Here is a 23086-nt window from a genome sequence, read left to right as displayed (position 1 = left end):
ACAAATCGCTCGACACATGGTTTCAACAAGCCTTTGATCCCGCGATTCATTGATTGCGGGTTCTTTGGGGAAATTACAGCAACATTGTGCGACATCAAGTAGCAACGGCTGAAGCAAATGGTGGATGGTATAGGCAACCTTTATTTTTGTACGATTAAACTACTGAGAAAAATACAATATATAATATATAAAATAACAAATATTGTGGCAGCGGGCCTGATAATGCCCGAAGCTTTCTGGGTATTTACATGCGATTTATTTTGCATAGGTATTTTTTTTTCTCATGTTATTTCGTTAGCTATATGTTATTTAAATACGCATTGGCTAAATATATTTGGACTAGCAAAATTTGTCTATAAATATGTTCTACATGTAATATCTAAGGACTAATTTAATATTTAATATCATGCTCTCTCTATCACAGCTTGATTAGAAAATGTTGTATATGAGCCTAAAAGGCAATATAGTGAAACGTCTTTGATTTTCTAGCATTTCTTCTTTTCCCTCGAAAATCCTCCAACATCGCTTCACTCCATCTTTCGCAGGGCAGTGCACAGGATTGAGATCTCACCTAGGAAGAAAAAAATAATTGTGATCAATATGGGATTAAATTAAAATTTGAACATATTAAGATAACAAATATGGCTACAGAAGATAAAAGGAAAAATTGCAGTTCATAAATTGCTTGTTTAGTCACTAATCATAAGATACACTTTATTAAAAAATAAAACCTGTGAAAAAATACACACTGCACTATTTAAGAAACTACTATTATTCTAACAAACCAAAAAAAAAAAAAACTCAAATTTTAAATTACTGTAAAAAGTAAAAATACAACCTGAATTTAATCATAAGTGAAGAAAAATTAAGTTAAAATTCTGAAATCTGAATTTAATTATAAAATAAAAATGAATAGAAATAACTACAAGCTAACTGAATGGAAACAAAGCATTAAATAATGCTAAAAACAATTTTACGGTGCTTATATGATCCTTAAACATTACTTGTGAGTGTACATGAACATATTCAATTTGACTTTTAGATAGTAAACAATATTATTTGACTTAGTTCATTTCTTTGTAACCACAAAAGGTACATTTTTAGGTTACCTGATAATCACTTTTTACAGTGTACTTTTCCAAAATCCTTAATATAACTCTCAAATCATATTTTTTTCTGCTCATTCCTGTTGTCTGTATACTTTCATTAGAGAATTCTCCTATCTGTTTTTTTTTTTTTTTTCTGAAAATCCTGATTTTTCATTCTTAATTCTTGTATAGTAAAGGGAAGATTCAGTTTAAGTGCTACATAATACTAAAGACACACCGCTGATGCTGTCAGCCAGGTTCTTCAGCTGCTGTGTGTTATCCAGCACCTCAATTCTCTGTGTGTAGGCATTGTAGCGCACAGAGAAAGGTCTGGGAATGATGGAAGCAAATTTCCTGAAAAAACAAAAAAGCACATAGATAACTGGAAAAAAATGCTGAAGGAAAGGAAGATTTTGGAGATGGTTTAATTGCAGTCACTTTACCTGACTTTTTCTTTGGCATCCTCGAAACTTTCAGCCACATAGTAAACTGGCTGGAACTCTGTAATGGGATACTTCTGCTGGCAGGTCTTCTCTGGCTCGAAGGGCAGAAGTTTGGGCTTGTCCGTCAAACAGTACTGCAAGACATCAGAATAACTCAGTCTGTTCTCCACTTTAGCCATGCTTTTGTGCATCAGTGTCATGTTTCTGTGTATCACTCCACTAATAACACAATAAACTCAACTGGGCTGCTAACCCATTTTCTGAAAGCTTGCAGCAAGTCGGCAAAGGCAGTTTACTTTGTTGGGTTAGAGCACAGGGCATGAACCAGAAGGAAGTATTCCGAGAGGTACCACACACAGCACATACCTGCAGTTCACCAAAAGATGAGAGCAGACCAGCACCGTAAGCCTTTACTTCATTTCCTTCCTTACACAGACCAAATTCCACAGTGAACCAGTAGACCTGCAAAAAAATAAAAAAAATATTATAATCATGCAGCCCTTCTAAGAGAGACAAATATACTTTGTGGTCTTATAACATGGCCTCAGTTAAAATGTGGAAAATGATTCTTATTGTAACTTAAAGCTATACTCACTGTAGCCAGCTTCTCTATGAACTCATCAGGGGCGCCCAAAGAAGCGAGTCCAATTTCCTGATCAAACAGAAAACATCATATTTGGATAGTACATCACCGATAAATGCACATTAGAGATTTAAAGTCTGAAGCAGATGTTCTCTAGATACCTGCACATCATAATTCATGTCAGAATTGTGAGGACAAAAGTCAAAATTACAGATGTATATCATAAACTTCACTTCTTTTGTTTCAAGTTATATTGTATTATATTTATTATATTATATTATCAGACCTGTGAGAACTGGGCAAAACTTGGGTCAGCAAACAGTGGGACATGACCCAGCAGCTCATGACAGATGTCCCTGAGGAAACAAATCCATTTTTTTCCCCCTTTAATCACTGTTATCACAGTTATGACATATATTTGTGACATTTATTTTAAACAAAGCTGTAACAATGTTTTGGTCTGTATACTCACGGTTCAGGTGTGTACATGGGTTTGGAGCTATGGCGAATGTACTGCGTCGAGTGAAACACTCGAAAGGCGAGACCAGCTAAGAAGTCACGTGAGGAGAGCAGACCGGCCACAGGACGCAGACGGAAACCTGTGCATGCTGAGAAATCAAGAACGTGTGAGATATGTAGTGTAGAAGTGAAACAAGTTTTACTTTTTTTATTACACACTAAACCTTTAATTTTACTTCCCCTTCACCTGACTGTATATTTATTAAAGCAGCTCTACTGGAGGACACTCTTACTCTGCAGGTAGTGTGAGATGTCCTCTAGCTGCGGGATGTTGTCCTCACGGTACCCACAGTACTTCTCCAGAAGTGGAAAAACACGGTTGTGTTCATGACAGGCATGCGTTGGGTACAGAGTCTTCAGCTCTCTGAAAACTGTTCCCCATGTGGCCTTCTCTTCAGCAGTATATTCAACACGTGGAATAACCTGTGCACTAAAAGAGGAGGGAGATTTAGCTCATTTTATCTCAAGAGGGAGGTTTAGCTCATTTTTAGGACACAATGTGTTCAAATATATTTGTCTGAATAGTATACAACAAACCTAACAAACTTTATTTTGAGAATTATTTTTCTTGAAAAACATGTTTGTGCTATTTTTCTTTAAAAGAAATGCCACTGTGATGTTTTGTTTTATAACGCAAAGACATTTACACTATCGGTCAAAACTTTGGAATAATTAAGATTTTTACAATGTTTTTTTTGTAAAGAAGACACATTGCAGACACACTGTACGTCATATCTATGTCATATCAGTGATGAGTGGTGTTACTATTGATGGAGCGTGTATGCAAATGTGAGCTTCCTCAGGGTGCGTAGCATTCAACGCTCCTGCCCTTTGTAGTGGCCGAGTGAATAATGCATCTCAATTGTGATGACAAAGGTCCCGGCACTCCGGACTGCGCTGGGACCCTGCAATTTAGCCCTTTTGTTTGGCAGCAGGAGTAATTTTCCATAGAATGCACAACAAAACAACAGGGAAAGTGCTAGAGGTGGGGATGATCCCTGTATCCCATGGGAAAGTGGGGGAGAAAGAGAAAACACTGAGGGCGATAGTTACTGTCTGTAGTTGTAGGCAAAATCACCATCTTCTGGCCCTCTACAGCGGTACATGGGGTCAGTAAAGCCCTGTGAATGACAGCGACGTTAGAGTGTGAAAGAAAGTGGATCTACAGCTAGTTCTGATCTCTCAGCAGCCTCTGACAGTATTTCTCAGTCTCATGGAGGAGACTCATTCAAATGAAGCCTTTGTAGAGTGTTTGCTGCTTATGATGAATGCATTTCAGTTTAATAACGGCTGGAAAGGGGCAATTATTTATAATTACAGGGGCTCAATTGAAGCCGTGAGTGATGCAGATTCTGACTGTGGGCTTTTAGTGTTGCATGGACCAACTATGCATCTTTCAAAATACACCCACACACGCATGCGTTTGAAATAAAAATGAAGTTTCCTCTCACACTCATTTTTACTCTTTGCTCTGATCATACAGACAGTCACTTCAAAACACACACACACACACACACACACACACACACACACACACACACACACACATAGTGTCTTACAGGATGGTCTGCATCCAGCTCTGACCCATAACTGAGAATCTGATTGGCAAAACGGTCCAAGTCCTGGATGTCATTGGGAAACCATGGAACTTTGATGAGAGGGAAAGAAGGAAGAATGTTTATGGTTAATGACTGAATAATAAATGATATAATCAATGCAGTTTATCTTCTGTTGACAGCATATTTTGCATGGTGTGTCTATCCTTGTGACAAAAAAGTTTAACATACTTTACAAATAAAAATATCTAAACAGAAATAATATATGGAACATGATGCTTTCAGACACTTAATTGCATTTTAATTAAATGAAAATGTATTATAGTTCAAATTTATATGAATGTTTTTTGACCCATTTAAGTAGGACTAAAATATATATTTATATGTAATTTCATAATTACTTCTATTGAGAAATATGGTTAATGTGTACTAATGAATGTATTGACAAGCATTTATGCTAAACTAAAATACATTTAATTAAAATATATGTAATTTAGTTTAAAACTGAACAGCATGTATTTAAATATATTTATAATTACACGTGTAAATATGAAGAAGCAATTTAGTACATTTAAAATATTTCCAATATTAACTTGAAATTTAATACTGAATAACACACTCCAGTTAAAATTATTATCAAGTAAGCTACTTTACATTTAGTATTCTAGTCAGCCCATTAAAATAAGTACTTTTTAAGTACATGACAATTTGTTTAAAAAGTACTTAGAAATAAAACTTTTAATTTGACATTATTACAAAATATACATTTCAAAAGTATAGTTAAGTGTGTTAAAAATTAACTGATGAAAGTATTCTCTCTTTGGGTACAATTAAGTGGTCTTTTATTTCAATAATATTACATTATCTGCAAGTATATGCACACTAATTACAATTAAGTGCACTTTTTCACAAGGGTATGCATGTACAATGGAAATCTATGGGGCAAGACAAGACTTTTATAGACAACTTTCCAAAACTCATATAACACATTTCTGAATATAAGAAATTATATAAGTGCTTTAAAAAAAAAAGAAGAAAAAAAACAGAGCTGCCTTTCTCCTTTAAACCTACCAAAATTACTTGAGCCTATAGATTTTAATTGAAAGTATTTGCGAGTTTCCTGATTTAGATTTCAATGAGATCTATAGTGTTTCCATTCTCTTTATTAAATAGAGATTAAAGTACTAAATTCTAAATATGTGAATTGTGTAATATCGAATACTGTGGTTGCTAATGTTAGCATGCTAACAGAGATGGATGACACAGTTGAAAACAGAAAGCATTGTGAGGTGAAAGAGCCAGAGGGTGACAACGCAGTCCAGGCTATGAGGCTAAATCTTGCTCTACATCAGCTAGATTTATGACAGTTACACTCTTTGGGGGTCCAGCCATTGGTACGAGCCTGAGGCGGTCTGAACAAAAGGCCAAGAACTGAAGACCCTGACTGGTTTTCCTCATCAGCCATAAATATCCATAAATGTCCCCTGCTCTGTGTTTTCTTATTGTATAAGGGGGAAATTGTGATGGGAACTGTTGGTCTGTCAGTCTTTGTATTGAACTCTGACCCCCACCCTGCTGAACTGACCTTTGAATAGAATAGAAACATCTCTATGAGTCTATTTGTCCTCAAAAACTAAACTAATGTAATTCTGGAAACAACCATAAGAGAGGCTGAGTGCAATGGTCTTTGTCATCCATCTCCGCAATGACATTTATGAACGATTACAGCATGTGTTCTATTTCTGTTCTTCATATTCTATACTATCCTATTCTCGCTCTCTTGTTGTATTTCTATCTGACCTTGAAATGTCATAACAGTTTTTGCTCTGTGCATTTGCTCTGTGTCTCACCTGTGTCCTTCTGTTTGTTGCGAGACAGCTCATGGACTTGGCCACTGATTTGAGTGCGCAGACCGTCAATAACCTCATCAAGCGCTTTAGAAGACAATTGATCCACACTGATGAAGAACTCATATTCTTCTTTGTTTTTGCGTGATGGACGGGACTCAATGTGGGTCAGATTAATGCCTTTCTCCTGCAAAGTACATACATGTAACATACATGTACATAATGCTGCAATATATTACATAACTTAACAATAAATCAATACTATATATTACAAGATATTTATGTATAAGTAATATTTTTATAATGTATTTCTTTGTTTATGTACGCATTTCTCTCTGTCTATATATATATATATATATATATATTATATATATATATATATATATATATAAAAGAGAAAATGTATTTGTTTTTTCATAATATATTTATCTATATCTATATCTAACTTACTAGTAAAAAAGAGAGTGAGAGTATGTGAGAGTGAATAAAGCAAATTTTGTTTACTTTAATACTTTAATATTCATTTATTAACTTTAAGAGAGGCTTTTCAATATTTATTACTCTTTTAGTGTGTTTGAACATCTGACAATCATATTTTAGCTTGCTTGATACAGCCAGCATTAGTTTGACGTTTAGATAGTCTATATGCATATAGTGACTAAACACTAGGTGGCACTCCAGGCCAGTCCATCTAACAAAAAAATAAAGACAATATACAGTACTGTGGAGAAAGTTTTAAAGTTGTTCAGTTGTATTCTAGACTGAGTGATACACTTATATATCTAATTACAGGGTTTATGTACCCTGACCACTTTAATAAAAAGATTTTAACATAAATTAAAAAAAGATGTGTAAGATGTACCACAAACAAGAATGATTAGACTCATGTGCACATCTTCTCCACACAAAATAAGAGAGTGTGTTTTTTCATAACAAAATTATGCACAGATAAAAACAAAAAACATTTTTATATATATTTTTTTTTTTTTTTATACACACAAAGAAGGAGGACACCTATTGCTGTTTGCTATAGGCCTGTAGAGGAGGCGGATAGGGTTTACGATGCTTTGGACCTTCTCTGGTTGTTTTTCAACATTTCCCCTCCATGTGGTAATGATTGAGCCCATATGAATCTGCATCCTTTGACACTCAAAAAACAACACAGCAGAGAATTGCTGCATTTTTTCACAGTGCTAGGTAAATATAATTGTGTTCAGTCAGAACATTCGCATTCTAAGATCACTGTCAAGTGTCTGCATATGTTTTTTATATGTATAATATGTGTTTTATATGTTTTATACTGTCCTGAAAATATAATATCTAAAGATATTATGCATATTAATTAGTGGTATTATATTAATTAATTGCATTATATTAATAATTAAAATCATTTAATGTTCTATTTAAATTGTTGGAACTGGATATTCACTATAACTATAATAAGTCATTATAGTTGTTTTCAGTCTTTCATAAAGCATCCTATTCCCTAATAACAAACATTCAATGTGGGCAGTAGGAGATTGCGTTGTATTAGGTCAAAATAAAGCTGGAAAGTGTGTGCGGGGTATCCGTGGTGAGGGGTGGAGTAGGGGGTGTTTTAAAGGGGGTGGAGTAGGATGGTACGGAAGAGCCAATCAGAATCCACAGGATGAGCTTTTATTTTTATAGTGGCATTAGGGGGTGAGTAATTGGCACATATCCATTAGTAACTTGCAGAAAAGCACCAGAGAAGATTTTAGGCTCATTAATTTGGATGCTGAATTTCAGGAAAGCACAACATATATTAGTATGCAACATGTTGTGCTTGTGTAATAGCTTCTTTATAATCAGTAAATGAAACACATCATCTACTTGGGAGCACGTTTCATTGCACGTAGGCAGTAGAAAAGTCAACATCCCAAAACAAAATATATTGAACTTTGATACAAGAACTTTGGAGATGATTCAAGAAATCTTGGCATTTTTACAAGACATGTCTATAATATCCTGTCATCTCAAAACACAATTCTGGTTGATATTATTGATTTTTCTATATGCATCACAATGTTGTGTTTTCAGTGGCCTTAAGCTTTGTCTCTGCTTTTTATTGCTCTTTTTATTTTATTTATATTTACTGAATTTAAACCAAAATGTAGATTATACAAAATAAAACTTAAGGTTCAGTACGATGCATTTCAAAAAAGTAAAAAAAAGGAATATTGTGAAATATTCTGAAACTGTTTTCAATTTTATACATTTTAAAAAAAAAATTATAGCTGAATTTTTATCAGTCATTGTCCCATGCTTCAGTGTCACATGATCCTTAAAAATGGAAATAATATGCTGATTTGATGCTCAATAAACCTTTCTTTTTTCTTATCACAGATGAAAATATATGAAAATTGTAATAAATTGAGGAATCCAATGTTTACAATGTTTATTTATGGATTCTTTGATGAATAATGTTCAGAAAGAACAGCCTTATAAATTACTTTATTTTTTTCAATTATTTAATGCATCCTTCTGAATAAAAGTACACATCTTTCTTTTTTCCCCATGAACTTCCCTCTCCCGAGGTATTATCTATATAAATTAAAATTTCCATGTTTTTATAAGTGACAGAAGCTTTCACTTGCATTTAGTCTTTTTTTTCCTTCTTTTTTTTCTTGTGGCACAAAATCCCCTTTAAAAACAAATTCAGTGATTTTGTTTTTGCAACAATGCTGATAGTATATGTGTATGAAAAATGTGTACTCTTCCTCCATGTTACAAAATGCGTCATCCAGCAGACTTCATTGAAGTTACATCATGTGCACAGTATTACCTAATCCCCTGCAAATACAAATATAGTCCTGTTTTGCATTTCTACAAATCTACCACTATCATTGCTGTCCTGACCCTCATGTTTTGGCTTCAGATAAATGCAAGTGTATATTAGTGAGAGAGAAAAACAGACTGTGGGAAAGGGACAAATGATGGATACAAATATTTTGTGTCAAGACACTAACCTCAAATAATCTTAGAGCTTTTACAAGAGCGCCAACTTCCTGCTTCAAAGAGAAGATGCAGGACACCACTCCTGTTTTATTTAATGGTTCCTCCAGGTAGGATGAGGTCAGAGAGCCCTGTTAAACAAACAAATGTCAAACAATTGAACTCATTGTCGTGGAACACGCATCAAATGAAGGCAGAACTGTGATTTAAAATTGAATTTTCATTGTTTTGCACTTTTTATTTAATTAGTAGTGTCCACTTTGTCTTTGGAATGAATATTAGCTCATCTTTTCCCAAGGGACCCATGAATCTCTGCTTGGGAATCCAATCACTGTGTGTATTTTTTTATTTTTTATTTTTTTTAGGATGCAACACTGTCTGTTAAACATGAGCAAAACTAAACCACTGATAAGTAACTTTCAAGGCAAGTAAGTAGTTTCCCTCTGTGGGAATTAATTTAAATACAAATGCCCATAAATCACAAAAAAGATCATATACTGCTTCAAACTGAATAATGTCAGCAGGTTTGTGTAGGTTTAGGGCTGTAATAAATATTACATTAACTTGGTATGAAAAACTTTTGCAAGACCTTAATGTAGCTTCAAAAATCTGTGTGTGACTGAACATAAGGACTTCAAAACTCATGACCAAAGTCACACTCACATTCCTGTGAATCAGGTGCCAAGTGTCATAACTTTCACCCATGCTTTGCCATAATACTTTTCAAAGAACAAAAATTAATGTAAAATGTACAATTCAGGACATCTAAAATATGAACGTAAAAACAATCAGCAATTATTGTATTATTGACCACTTAGTTATCGTCAGGTAAACATTTTCTGATTGCATACAGTATATAAAGTTTTAACAAATTAGATCACTGGAGTCTTTCAGTTGATGCTATAGTTGAACTTCGTTTTGTGGTCTGGAGAGAAATTTCCAGTGAGGTTTAACAATAATAAGCATGAGCTGGACTGTCATTGAACAAACTGTAGGTTCACACAAAAATTTTCACTTTGACTTTCTGCTTTACATAAACAATTCTACTTTGCATCCTAGTCTGCAGTTTTTCCTCTGGTTATTTCTAGTGTTAGGGAAAATCTATAAAATATTTTACAAATATATTTAAATAATATAAACTGGTTATACTAATATGATCAAAATATTATAGTAAAAACATTACAAAATAGAGAATAGTTCACCTTTCTCTCCAGATTCCCGTTCATCTGTCTGAAACCTGCGTCCATTCTTGCTTTAGTTCTCAGGTGATGTCTGTTTGCTGAATGCTTGTGTGCACTGTGTGTTGCCCATCCAAAACCAGCCATTTAAAAGTACCCCGTGAATCCACACCCCCTGGTCGGCCCGTTTTCATGTCACGCGACGAGATGCCCATAAACCTCTGGGATATTTGGAAGCTGCGCCACAGCGCATCTGGTTTGTGTTGTCCAGTGGGAAAGAGTTTGCAGGGGGGGGTTGGGTGAGGAAGAATGAGTTCAAAGTCAGCATTTCGTAACGATTACTTCACAGTTTTGTTTTTCTTCTACTTGATGTAATGTTCATTTTATTAGTAGATTAATTTATTTATTTTTTAAAGTAGAGGGGACTGAGTGTTCAAGATTGGAAAAACAGATGCAGGATCCCGTTATAAATAATAATCGTCACTATCCGTTTATGACCACACGATGGCGCCAAATATAGCTGAGTTAACTGGTGACTGGGGTCCAAGTGTGCGACTTGGTCAAATTCTAAACTGATACACTGATTTAATCGATTATATTACAGTCATCAGGGAAATCTCTTTATTTACAGAGCTGGATGGATAAAGGAATTGATTTTTTGCTTGGTCTTTTAGATCAGTCTGCTCAGTTACTTTCGTATGAAGATTTATGAATAAATGGTCCTTTCCTATTAAATATAAAGAATATTACTCCTGTGATAAAAGCCATTCCTTCAGGTTTCTTAATGCTAATGAGATGGCATGTGCAATTTTTTCATATTAGCAGAGAATTGACCTCACACTTTATATAAATGGATCGTGGACATCAGCAGTGGACAACAAATGTACAAAATAAACTTATTAGACAACTGCTATATAAGAATAGGTCCATCAAGCCTAGAGGGAAGGGAAGTTTTTTTTTTTTTTTTTTTTTGGGGGATACCTACTTCGTAAATATTATTAAGAAAAAAGCTTTGGTTGCACCCATTCGTTTTTGCATTAGCTATCATAACAAGATTCGGAATTTACATCTAAAAAATACGTCACCAATTATTATTATCTGTGATAATTTAACTTTGAGCAAAATTTGTGGGATATTGATGAGAGTGGGTCAATTTTGTTTAGGATCAACCAGATAACATGGTTACACCTTTTTTGGACGGTTGTTATTCAAAAAAATTTTTTGGGCAGAGCTACCTAGGTATTTTCAACCAAAAAATTCCTGGAGACAATTTCGATAGAACATGTAAAGATGGTGCTTCATGAGATATGAATCAAAAATTATTTCCGTGTGGTCTGTCTGATTTTATATGGTACATTTTAATTATACATAAAAGTAAAAGGATTGTAACTCGAAAACCATGTTTTAAAGCTTTTATGCTGCATTTTTGGTAGGCTTATTGATTCTCTTACAATGTAATGAAAAACAAAAAATCTAAGTTATACAATTCTATTTGCTGAAAATAGTAACCGTTATATTAAAATAATTGGTAATTGCTGTTCTCTTTTATTATTTATTTATTTGATTTATTTCTTATTATTTTGCTAGGCCTACTGGTTGATATGGGTCCATCTCAGGTTGACTGCAATTCGCAGCATGTTTGTAGTCAGGGTAAAATTAAATACGCTTCTTACTTTCTAATTTAACTTTTGAGTTTAACGAAACGTGTTATTCAACATAAGCGAACTTAATGTAGCCCTACTGTACATGCTTTAACAACTGGGCTTTTAATTTGGACGAACTTTGTGTGGTTCGAGTCTATACGGACAAAACAACCTTGACAAGGTTATTAACCATACAACAGAAAAGGTGGTAACGTTCTATGTCTGCATTTAGGCAATAGACTCAGAAAATGTGATCGTGTAAATCCATTTTTTGTTTCATTTGTGTTAAGTAAAAGTCAACTGTATATAGGGACCACTGTCGGTACAGGACCCACACCTTTTATTAGGCTTAGACAAACCATTCATTGACTTCACCACTAGATGGCAGTTGGCGTCATATATAAATGAAACCATCGATTGCGCTAGCTCCACTGTCCGAAAACCATTTTTCTTTTGTATGCACTGGACACGAGGCTCACCATTTAGATTGCTATAGATAAGTAGGACAAGCAGTAAACGTACAAAAATACTTAAAAATGAAGAGAAAAAAATAAAAACTCTATTTATTTAATTACTACTAGCATTACTGAAATGGCTTTACTTGGACATTAGATTTAATTTGTGATCAATGGAAATGATTATGACAATATTGTACATGGATGGCCTATTTATCACAGGAGTACAGGCCCCATGACCCAAACCTCTATGTGATCTAGGAAGAGCTGAAGTCCTATCACCGTCTCTGAAAAATCTGGACACCGTTCCCCCTTCAACGCCTGCAGATGTTTTCAGGTAGTGTTTACGATACAGTAGACTCCCTCTGTATCGAAAATCTTATCACAAAAACGGATCAAGGCATGGTGTCTAACGCACATATTTCAAGCTAAAATGAAATGAATCACATTTTTTTTTTTTTTGGTATGCATTGACAAACTACATCTGGCCTTTGCCTTATGTGGTTAAGGGGAGTTTCGTAAAGTTACACTTAAAGGGGGGTTGGAAACATCATAATAAAATAATAATAATAATAATATATAATAATAATACTAATAAATAATAAACACATTCCCCTTTCATTTAAAGTATGCACTTTTGAAATAGGCCTAAATAGAAAGGCATAAGATGACTACATACATGTTTAGTTTTATAAGTATGTGTAAATATAGGAAATAGTGTTTTATAGTTTTATATATGATATGTTGTGCAGTAAGTGTATGCTTGTAACCCAGATGTCTTGTACTGGTTACTGCATGGACTGCAGTGGATCGCGCGACGCGATTTAGGCTTTCAATCCTTCTATGCTCGTGCACGATGTAAAAAGCAAGTCTACGCAGTTAACAAGCAATCATCGGGTGTTCGGTTCATTCATCGGCATGATTCGGCCTCATCTGCGCAAACGTGCTCTCTATCACTAACGTTCAGAAATGAGCGAGTGCAGAAACGCCACACACCTGCTTTCAAAAGCGCACCACGTGAATTAGTCATTTGAATTGATCAAAAAACAACAACAAAAGCTCTTCACAATGTAGTTTTAACAGCTAACGAATTGGAAATATGTCAATGTCAAATATTGTCCATATTAATTATTAACAATCGGGAAGGACTGGAACCGTCCCTCAGCCTAGGGTATCATGAAAAGAGGACGAGAGGGCTTACAAACGCTAATTGGGACTCTGCAAATGCACTACAGAGCACGGTGGATATGTTTTTCAGAGAGTCCCGTAGCCGGAATGAATAGAACCCACGCTTTTTTTCGAAACGCCTTCGCTGCGCTAAAAGAAGAAGGGAAGGGGGTTAAAAGAATAGAGGGAGAGAAAGGCAAGTTGGCGGGGCGGTTGTGTGGCTTAATATGCTGGCCTGATCTTGAATGCCTCATCCAACTAGAGAAATTACACAATTTATTGCCCCACCTCCCTCTCCACTCCACATGCATCGTGCGCGCACAAAAAAACTTGCGCAGGCAAAGTCCTTCAAACAAAGTTGGTTTGGTGAAGCAATGTGCCATTTACTCGTGCGCTAGGAAAGAGGCGAAATTCATCGAGGGGAGAGGAAAAATACATAAACAATAGAGGTGGAATAAGGTGTTCAGGAGCCTTTCTTAATGCCGTGTGTCCTCCGAAAAAACCCATCCGTTCTGTCTGCCTTTCACAACTGTGATGATTTTTCTAATAAGCGACTGGCCAACCATTTCATCTTGCCCGGACAAAGATTCCCGTATGGAAAAATATTTATATGGCTGTAACACGTTAACAGTCTAACGTTGTGACAAGTGTTAATGTCATTCCCGAACTACACAACCCGAGTCCAGTGAAAGCAAAGTGCTTGGAAGGAGTTATTTACTACCTTATGAATGGATTGTCTTACACGCAAGCAAGCGGTTACAAATTATTGCTATATTTGCTTAAGATCTGATTTATTTGATGAGATGATGTTCGGGCAGTTTTAGAAAGCTTAAGTATAGCAGGACTCGTATGTGATTAACTAATGTGGGGTAACCCGGGGCATGCTGTCACAAACAAACTATTTTGATTTCAAACACTCAATCCCTCTGTCCTCAAAACTACACCTCTTTTTCATAAATGCCAAGTTGGGGCAAGTGGTCACATGTTTTAAATTATATTAATGACGGATATTTGTTGGCAAACAGTGGTAGATATTTTATCTTACCATTTGATATTCTGTGAATTGTTTTGCGTTTATAAACTTTTTTATATATCTGCAAATACAGTCAAACGTGCACCATTCTTGAAGAGGGGTAATTTTACTCAGTTTTTTTTTACCGTGTTTTAAATGATTAGACACGTTCAAGTTTAATTATTGCGTTTCTCAAAAGCAGCCCTAAAGAGGAAATCGAAGCATGTTGTTACATCATTGACACTCGGTCACAGGATGCATTTAATGCACGCTCGAAAGTTGCGTTGTGTGGCGTGTGTTTGTTCTCCGACAAACACTTGTCATAACCGAAAACACCTCTAGTCATTCTTTAGGTGGGAGAAGTTGTTTACCTCAGTGGCAGGAGCGGCAACGCGCCCCGGCGTACGCAAAGCAAGCGAATCTCAGGGGGCGGGTCGGCGGGGAACGCGGCGGCGGGCAGCAGCCCGTATTGAAAAAAAAAAAGGCGCGCTGTTTCCATCTCACAACTTAGGAACAGCGTCGAGAGTCCGGAGCAACCCCTAGCCATTGAAACCACACGACAGGTGAAAACGCCACGAGCAAAGGACCGCACGGCCCATGGGCATTCCAAAGGAGAAAACTTCTGTGGGTTGCCTCCGCGAAATGGAAACATCAACTACCAAGATGGAAATAAAAGCGTTAAACCAGCAGCAGTTCATGCCACCTGCTTGCTTTTTTGCCTCTCAGAGCATCCAACTCAGTCCGACCGACAGCCAGTGCAGCAACAAGTCCGCGTCGAAGCAGACGAAGAGGAAGCTCTCATTTTTTCCTCTCCGGAGCGGCTGATCCGGTGCAAAAGGAGGCTCAGCTTCGCCGGGCTTCGGGTACCAGATTGCCGCCACAAGCAGCAGCCGCACGCGGTGGCCAGGCGAAACGAGAGGAGAACGCAACCGGGTACAAGCTGGTAAACAAAGGCTTGCTACTCTCCGCGAGCACGTCCCCACGAGCGGCGAACAAGAGATGAGCCAAAGTGGAGACGCTGCGCTCGGCTGTTGAGTACATTCGCGCGCTTCCAGCAGATCTTAGACGAGCATGACGCGGTGAGCGCGGGCGTTCCAGTCGGGCGTCCTGTAAACCCACATATCCCAAAACTTACTCTAATGACATGAAACCTCTATGGCCGGTTCGCCACGTGTCCTCTTACTCCTGTACAGATGAGGGCTCATACGACCCTCTGAGTCCGGACGAACCAAGAGCTCCTGGACTTCACCAATTGGTTTGAACGTTCGTGAAAGGTTTTGTATTGAAAAACACTCAAACTGAATTGCAGCCTATAATTGTGGTTTCTCGATTTTGTTGTTCATGCAAGATACTCACCATGTCCCGTTCTCTTTCTAGGAAATACCTGAAAATCGCAGCCACTCGCCTTGGGAGGAACTCGGATGGTCATCCAAGAACACACAGCTCTGCGTTTGCGCTGCCCCAGTTCCGGTTCGGATTAGACTCGAATTCCACACCCAGAGATGGGCCCATACAAACACGGCAAACCACGGGTCCGAGTGTTCAAAGAGACAAAAAGGACTAAAAGGGAAGAAACGGGGTCCATCCAGTCCTTCCAGCGCATTCGCCCAAGGAAAACTATTTTAATCCGAAAACATAAGCAGACGTTGTTCTTTATCTATTCTAATGGACATCAAAAGAAGGTTTGCCCTGATAGACCCCTCTCACAACTCTAATATGCTTCCCAACTTGGCGAATTTTATTATATGAAGTTCTATTGTATTAAAAAAATGTTGTTGTTGTTTGAAATATGTTAAGCTCTTTTTGTATGTAAGAGATTATAGATGTTTTGGTAAACAGTCATTTAATATGTATCTATTTTTTACCTCATAGCATGCCATTTTGCTTCATTACCTCTCGCTTATTCAGACTTCTAGTCTCCAAATGCATCGTAGCTGGACAATTTCCCTTACAGTACGGCAGTTTAGAGGAGTCTAGAGTTTACATTTTCAAAACACCAACGTGTCTTATTTAATCGGGAATAATAATTGCAATGGTACTAGGATTTGGAGTAGGTGATCAGGTTATGCAGCCTATTGTCCAAACGGAGGGTTTGAGGTCTCCACACTGCCTGTTCCACTTTGCTCTTACAGTGGTGGGTTTTGCATCTCAGAAATTATAGAATAGCCTTAGGTCCCATCTTTTCTACAGTTTGTTTTCAGATAAAACTGTTCTAAAAGAGAATGTTTTCGTGAGTTTGTTTTGTGTATTGCAACTTTTATTCTTCATGGTAACGGAAAGCAATTCTAGAAAAAACACCGACGTTCAGATTTATTTATTAGTTTATTTAATGGGCAATAAAAGTGAATTAAGGGCCTGCTAAACCTCGGCAGTCTGCCTGTGGTCAGGCAGGAGGGAGACGTGACCAGCATTCTGGGACCGTTTTCACTGCGATAAGAATGAATGCCAAATGTTGTGAAGACAGCACTTTTGGAAATTAACAATATGTTTGCCAACCCTCAATCTACACTTTGGTGGGGCGAGTCTAGCATGAGGAGAGAGAGAGAGAGCACCCCGCAACAAGTAATCAAAGAATGTAAACCGTCACATTTTTGTTATTACTGTTTTAACACAGTCAAAATAAGATTGTTTAAATGCTGAGGAACTCTATGTGAAACGCACAGGGCACAGTGATCCTTTTAAAAAAAAAATGAAAATTTAAAAAAAACAAAAAAAAAAAACTAACAAAAAAAAAAAAAAAAATAAAAACTTAAAAACAAATATAGTGGGACGGGATGGGGGGGGTAGGGGGGAAAGGCGCAATAAAAGATTTGTTAAGCAAAATACAGTTTGCAAATATGATGGTTCCCCCCCAGTCATGTTCCTGCTAGCCCACATGACATCGATGTTTTGTGCCCTCGAAAAGTATTGAATTAAAAAAAAACAAAAATAAAAAAGGAATTATGGCTAACTCCTGTTATAAACATATTTTCAGAAATTTTAGACTTGTGAAACAGGGCTTTTTTCTTGCTTTTTTAAAATCTCTGGGCAGTTACACCCACCAACCCATTTTCTACTTCTCGCAAAAAAATATAAAATTAACTTTTAATTCAGACATTGCCAAACAGGGTCATCATATAAAAAAGTGTATTGAAGTACCATTTTAACAGTCTTTTTTACAATGAACACAAAACGATTTGTAAATGCTAAACTTGACGTTATGGACCCAATATACAAAAGTTTTTCCAAGTAAGAAAAAATACACTTTTTGTTAAGTTACAACATAAAATAACTCAAAAGTTGCAGCGTTTGAATACACAGTCGGTAGAGTTTGACAGGTAAAAGCGTGTGTGCGCGGGGGCGGGCGCGTGCAATACTGTAATGAATTGAAGGCCCTCTGTGCGCTTACGCGTGTAGGCGCTAGAGTGGAGTCGGCTGAAGGGGGGGGCGCTTTTTTGGGGCTTTCTGACACGCCCATCAACAACTGTCCCTTTTAAAACCACAGCGTCAGGGAAGCGCGTGCTGTCCACAAGAGGCCAAGAGGGGGGGGGCCAGGTGTTGAAGAAGAAGTAAAAAAACCATGCATCAACACAAAATAAAGGCCGAGCTTTTTGGTTTAGGTTAAAACTTATTCAATTTAATCTTTAGATTTAAAGCAATGGTTTAAAACCTAGCGGAACCAGGCAGGGTCGTAGCAAGTGTGGGTGATAAGATGGGACGATTTTAATGCCAGCAGGTCCAGATGAGGCCAAAAAAATACTGTCTCATATTTTGTGTTTTAAAAAGATACACTGTTTAAAAATAAAGGTTCCCTTTTTTTTTTGGCATCTGTTCCATGGAGACACCTTTAACATCCAATGAACGCTTTTCCATTGTCAAGCACTGGTGTCTTTAGTGGGAAAGGGTCATATTATTTAAATATTCTTCACACTAGAAAAAGTCGGTTCTGAACTTGTTAAATCTGAAAGGTTCTGTGTGGAAACCCGAAATGGCACTCTTAGTGGAATTGGCTACGAAAACCCCCACATATACAGTCTGGTTGTCCCGAATTATCCTGTGATACTGTGCTCGCTACCTTTCACTGTGACAAAACTTCTATGACATTTTAAACCACCATCCAAATTGGAAGGGTTTGAAACTGTCGGACTAGCTTAGCTCGGGAAATACAGTTTTTGCGGCTTATCCATCAGGCGCTTGACAAGCCCAGTCTTAATTGTAAGGTACTGGAACCAGTTGGCATTTTTCATTTCCAGTAGCTAGAGCTTCATATGTTATGCTTGTTTGAAATTTATTGTGGGGAGTGAGTGCACAGTTCTTTTTTCCGCTCGAAAATCCTTGAGAAAAATCGATATATAAATCGAGGAATCTCTCAAATGGATAAGCACATTATTTTTTTTTTCCACTTAAGTTCTGGCCTATTGTGTTCTTGTCGGTGAAAGATTAGGCTTATTAGAAACTGTAATATCACGGTCCAGATCTGTGGCTTCACCTCCAATACGCTTGTTCATAAATGACCTTTTTAAATCCAGAGACCATTGCAGAAATCAATTACTACACTGAACAAAAATTGGTAAAGACAACAATGTTCACAAAGAAATTTGCTAGTTAAATTTCCATAATTAGAAAGAAATAGAAAGTAAACACAGTAAAATCAACCATGAAAATTTTGAAAAGTAGAAAAGCTAACTGAAATAGTATCTTCTTGTTAAAACTTACTTCAATAATCTTTTGCACACCTTCTATTTTTTTTTTTTTTTGTCTGTTTTGTTTTGGAGCACAATCTCCACGAAAGCAATGTGAATTCCATTGCTCAAAACTTTTCCATTTACCTATTGTAAATGAGCTTCATGGACAACCTGAAAATACACGCCACCAATTCCTTTTAACAAACTATTCATGCTCATCTGAACTGTGTCCAAGGGAACGGTAGCGAGCAAGTGCAGTGTGTGTAGTGTTGTGCGCACAGCCCATTTGAGCCCTTCCGCGTGTCCATCCCTTTGTGGCAGAATGTTGCCTTCCATTATGCCACGCCTGAATAGAACAGGAGCGGCAGCATGTAACCCACACTGAATTAGTGATCCGGGCCCCTCTGATGTTCTCTCTGTTGAAATTCATGGGGACTTCTTGTATCACTCCTCTCCAGCTTCCTTCATTCTCTTTGAAAAGTGCTGCCATCCCTGCCTCTCAACTTCTTCAGCAGACTTTGTAAATCTAAAGATGCAGGACTGTTAGACAGCACTCACTCTTCCCTCATGGAGTGGCCCAGAGCGATGTTTCAACGCCTGTCCAATGGTCGAACTAGAGGGCTGCGGCTCATTGCTCTTTCTATGAGCTTAAGCGAGGATCCGCTTCTTGCCGCTTCGTTATCTGTGTTTCTCCCCTCGTACCTCGCTCAATACCGGTTTAATTTTTTCCCTCTCTCTCCTCTTTCTTATACAAAATGCCTCAATTTTGTTATTTATGACTGTGACGGCTGGTTTCTCTATGCTGGACAAAATCCTTTTCTCTTCGTTCCTCCATTTCCTGTTCCCCCTACTGAGTCCCTGCAGATTTGGTGAGTGATCTATCAGTGATTAGAGTATGTTTTGAATACCACATTGTGAAAGACTTTTCACTCTCTGTATTCCGACTTGCAAATTACACTTTAATAAAGGGACTAGCCTGCATTACATATGAGCAGGCTTAATTTTGACTACAGGAGTATCCCTGAAGAGCTGTCAACTGGCAAACACCGTGCTTCTAGTACCACATGACAGCCACTCCCCTCCACTCTACTAATGCTTCAGCGGTTGTGACGCCTCAGTCGTGTGCCGTAAAATGAAACTCTATGCCCCAATTTTTCTGTGCAAATAGGAGTAAGGTTTGTCTTTGTCATTTGGACTGACATTCAGTCCAGTTAGTCAGTCGTTTACCGACTACCCCTTCTTGTTTATGGTAATTTGATATAGATGCAGCTACATACTAATGACGAAGGTATGCTTATAGTTCAAATTTAATTGAGTTTTTGCTCATGTCAACACGTTCAACAAGGAGAAGAACAAAGATTTCAATGGGACACTTAAACAATCAGTTGCTTTCATGTAGTTGGATATTATACCATTAGTGGTGATTTGTCACATTGAAAACAGTTATTATGAAATATGAAAAATATGAAATGTCGCTTACTATTTCCATCAATTGGCCCACCTGTATTCACTCCAGAAATATAATATAATAAATTATAAATATAAAACAAAATCTGTATTAAATGAGATGGATCATATTATCGTTATTAATAAATATAAGTAATTTTACATAAATAAAAAAATCCACCTATACAAATCCCTTGTGAATACATTAAATTTGGCCTAATTAATCACCTATTGAACACCTTCGATGTCCGTCCGATACACGAGAAGGTTCTGGTATACCCTGTGTGTTTTTTTGTATGTGCGCACATAATAAGGTGTGTGCATCGTTCACCACGTGTGAGCTGAGCGGGCTCAAGTTTACAGCTGGCTTTTTTTCCTACTCTCTCTGTGAGCGCACCTGTGTGCACATTTAAATGCATTCCGAGGTAATGACGAAAATGTGAGTCGTGTATGTGTGTGTGTCCTGTAATCCACTGGCAACAGTGCCCACTATATTCCTCTTCTCCTCTGACTCGATAACAATTCAAGAACAGCTCACTCTGTAAGTATCCCTCCCCTCTCTCTACCTAACCCCGAGACCAGGCATGCGGCTCAGTTTCCCCAAACTCCGCCATCACACTTTTAAGTCTCCATGTGTTTCAGAGGACGGCCCTCTTCTGTTCAATGCATGGGCCTGGTTGGGGGCTTGCCGCTTACGGGGCCACCTTATACCTCTGCTTTATCGGAGATGTCATCCTCAGTATTTCTTTGCCTGCATTACAGAGCACGCTGCACTGGATGTCACTTCCGGACACTTTAAATGAGGATACACAGCCTGTAATACATGAATATGAGGGAGGGGGAAGGCTGAAGGAAAAAACATGAGATACTTTTCGTAAACCCCATTTCTCTTTTTTACTTATTGCCTCTCAATGACACTGTGCAATGTGCTTGACGGAAAACAGCTAGTTCTTACTAAGCCCCGTGTTTGAGCTGGCCTGTTCAGACAGTGTTTTAATTGGTCCATATTTCACTGTAATTAGTCCCTACTGCGATGAGGGTGAGGAAAAAAAAAAAAGGAGGGACAGAATTGCCAAATGATCAGGAACAGTTTGCCTAGCGAGTATGACAGATGTTCAATTTGTACACGTACATAGCATTAGCATTGATAGAAAAACTAACCTTTGGCTTTATAAAGCTTCATCTCCCCCAGAGATCTGAAATCCATCTTGTTGATGAGGGAGCGCATGAAATCACTGTGAATTAAAAAGAGATGTCTCTGCGATTCTTCTGTACACTAATATTTGATCAAATCATAATAGATAAGAATAAAATAAAATATATTTATATAAAATTATTCTAAAATATATTTTTTTATTCTTGTTATTATTATTATTATTAAGTTATTATTTTATCAACACATATAAACTATTGATACTATTATAATCACTGTACAATTATTATTTTTAATTTATAAAAGTATTATTTTAGCATTTGATCACATATCATTATCAGTTGTATTTATCTACAATTTGTTGTATATTTTATATTGTTTTATATATTCTAAAATATATTATGATGATTATATAAGTGTAATGAATTATAACACACACCCACACCACAACACCACACACACACCCACACACCACCACATCTATATATATATATATATATGATCATATATATATTAGTATATTTATATTATATATATACACACACATTATATTTTCCACCAAATGAACAGAAGATGATGGGGGTCATGCAAGGATAGCCTGGTAAATGTTGGCGTATTTTGGCGGGTACTTTCCTAGCGGGGCCGAATCTTGTAGCGTGTTGTTTTGGGTTTTGGGGGGGGGGGGGCAATGATGCTAAAGTGTTCTGAGCCTATTGTGGTTTCTCTTTCTAGCCTGTCCCCTAAAACACAATGATCTCAGACACAAGGCCAACCCGCCCCTATAAAGGATAAAAAAAAAAAAAAACCTGCCCAGTAATGAGGAGGGTGTTTAGGGGACACGACTCTGGAGCAATGTGACCTCAACACACACCTATTACAAATTATACTTGCACAGATGCACACACTGGGATAATTGCGCGGAGCCAATGACTATTCAGTCGGGACAGAGCTCCACTGTCCCAGCGTGTGGCACTGCGATGGCTATCCCCGTGGCTAACAAGCCCCTCCGTTCAAAAAAAGCATGCTGGGAGGAGAATAGCTGCTGGTACCCCACCCCTCAGACTAACGCTATTGGCCCATGCCCTGGGGTTTTGGGTGAGGCAGGGGGTTGGTTTGATGGGACTGAGGGGAGGACAGGTCAGCCTAGCTGATCATTTTAATTGCACTTGGTTTGCAGAAAAAGAGCCCAAAAACTGCAGCATGGATAATAGCCGGGGCAACGGAGAGCATGCCAGAGACAGAGAGGAGGATAATAGCAGCTCTAACCCATGTTCTGATGTTGTTGCCCATCACGGTGGACATCACGCTTAGATAATTGCCCAAAGTTTTGGAGGTCCTGGCACGGGGGGTTGCAAGATA

The 23086-nt window shown here is 37.5% G+C and overlaps 1 protein-coding gene and 1 pseudogene across 1 annotated transcript; one reads left to right on the top strand and one right to left on the bottom strand.

Moving 5' to 3' along the window:
• Window positions 1–121: 121 nt before the first annotated feature.
• On the bottom strand, window positions 122–10427 carry LOC109088679 (phenylalanine-4-hydroxylase-like). The gene is made up of 13 exons (XM_042741189.1): window positions 10212–10427; window positions 9024–9140; window positions 6040–6223; window positions 4193–4281; window positions 3687–3754; window positions 2867–3063; window positions 2587–2722; window positions 2401–2470; window positions 2127–2183; window positions 1898–1993; window positions 1532–1665; window positions 1327–1442; window positions 122–571 (listed from the first exon to the last, which is right to left on the bottom strand). Exons 1-13 carry the CDS (start codon window positions 10332–10334, stop codon window positions 528–530), a joined length of 1431 nt encoding a protein of 476 aa, XP_042597123.1. The 5' UTR covers window positions 10335–10427; the 3' UTR covers window positions 122–527.
• Window positions 10428–15127: 4700 nt separating this feature from the next.
• LOC122139402 lies at window positions 15128–15735 on the top strand (annotated as a pseudogene).
• The last annotated feature ends 7351 nt before the right edge of the window (window positions 15736–23086 follow it).

Source organism: Cyprinus carpio, chromosome A4 (assembly GCF_018340385.1).
Source record: "Cyprinus carpio isolate SPL01 chromosome A4, ASM1834038v1, whole genome shotgun sequence".
Classification (NCBI taxonomy): domain Eukaryota; kingdom Metazoa; phylum Chordata; class Actinopteri; order Cypriniformes; family Cyprinidae; genus Cyprinus; species Cyprinus carpio.
This window is presented reverse-complemented; position numbering and strand designations above follow the sequence as displayed.

What these genes read in the sequence shown, in the direction of transcription:
- LOC109088679 (XM_042741189.1), bottom strand. Translation starts at nt 10,334, where the DNA reads ATGGCTGGTTTTGGATGGGCAACACACAGTGCACACAAGCATTCAGCA. An exon ending in ACGGGAATCTGGAGAGAAAG is followed by an intron (nt 9,141 to 10,211) that starts GTGAACTATTCT and finishes TTTGTTTAACAG; the next exon opens with GGCTCTCTGACCTCATCCTA. An exon ending in CATCTTTTGGTGAACTGCAG is followed by an intron (nt 1,666 to 1,897) that starts GTATGTGCTGTG and finishes GATGTCTTGCAG; the next exon opens with TACTGTTTGACGGACAAGCC.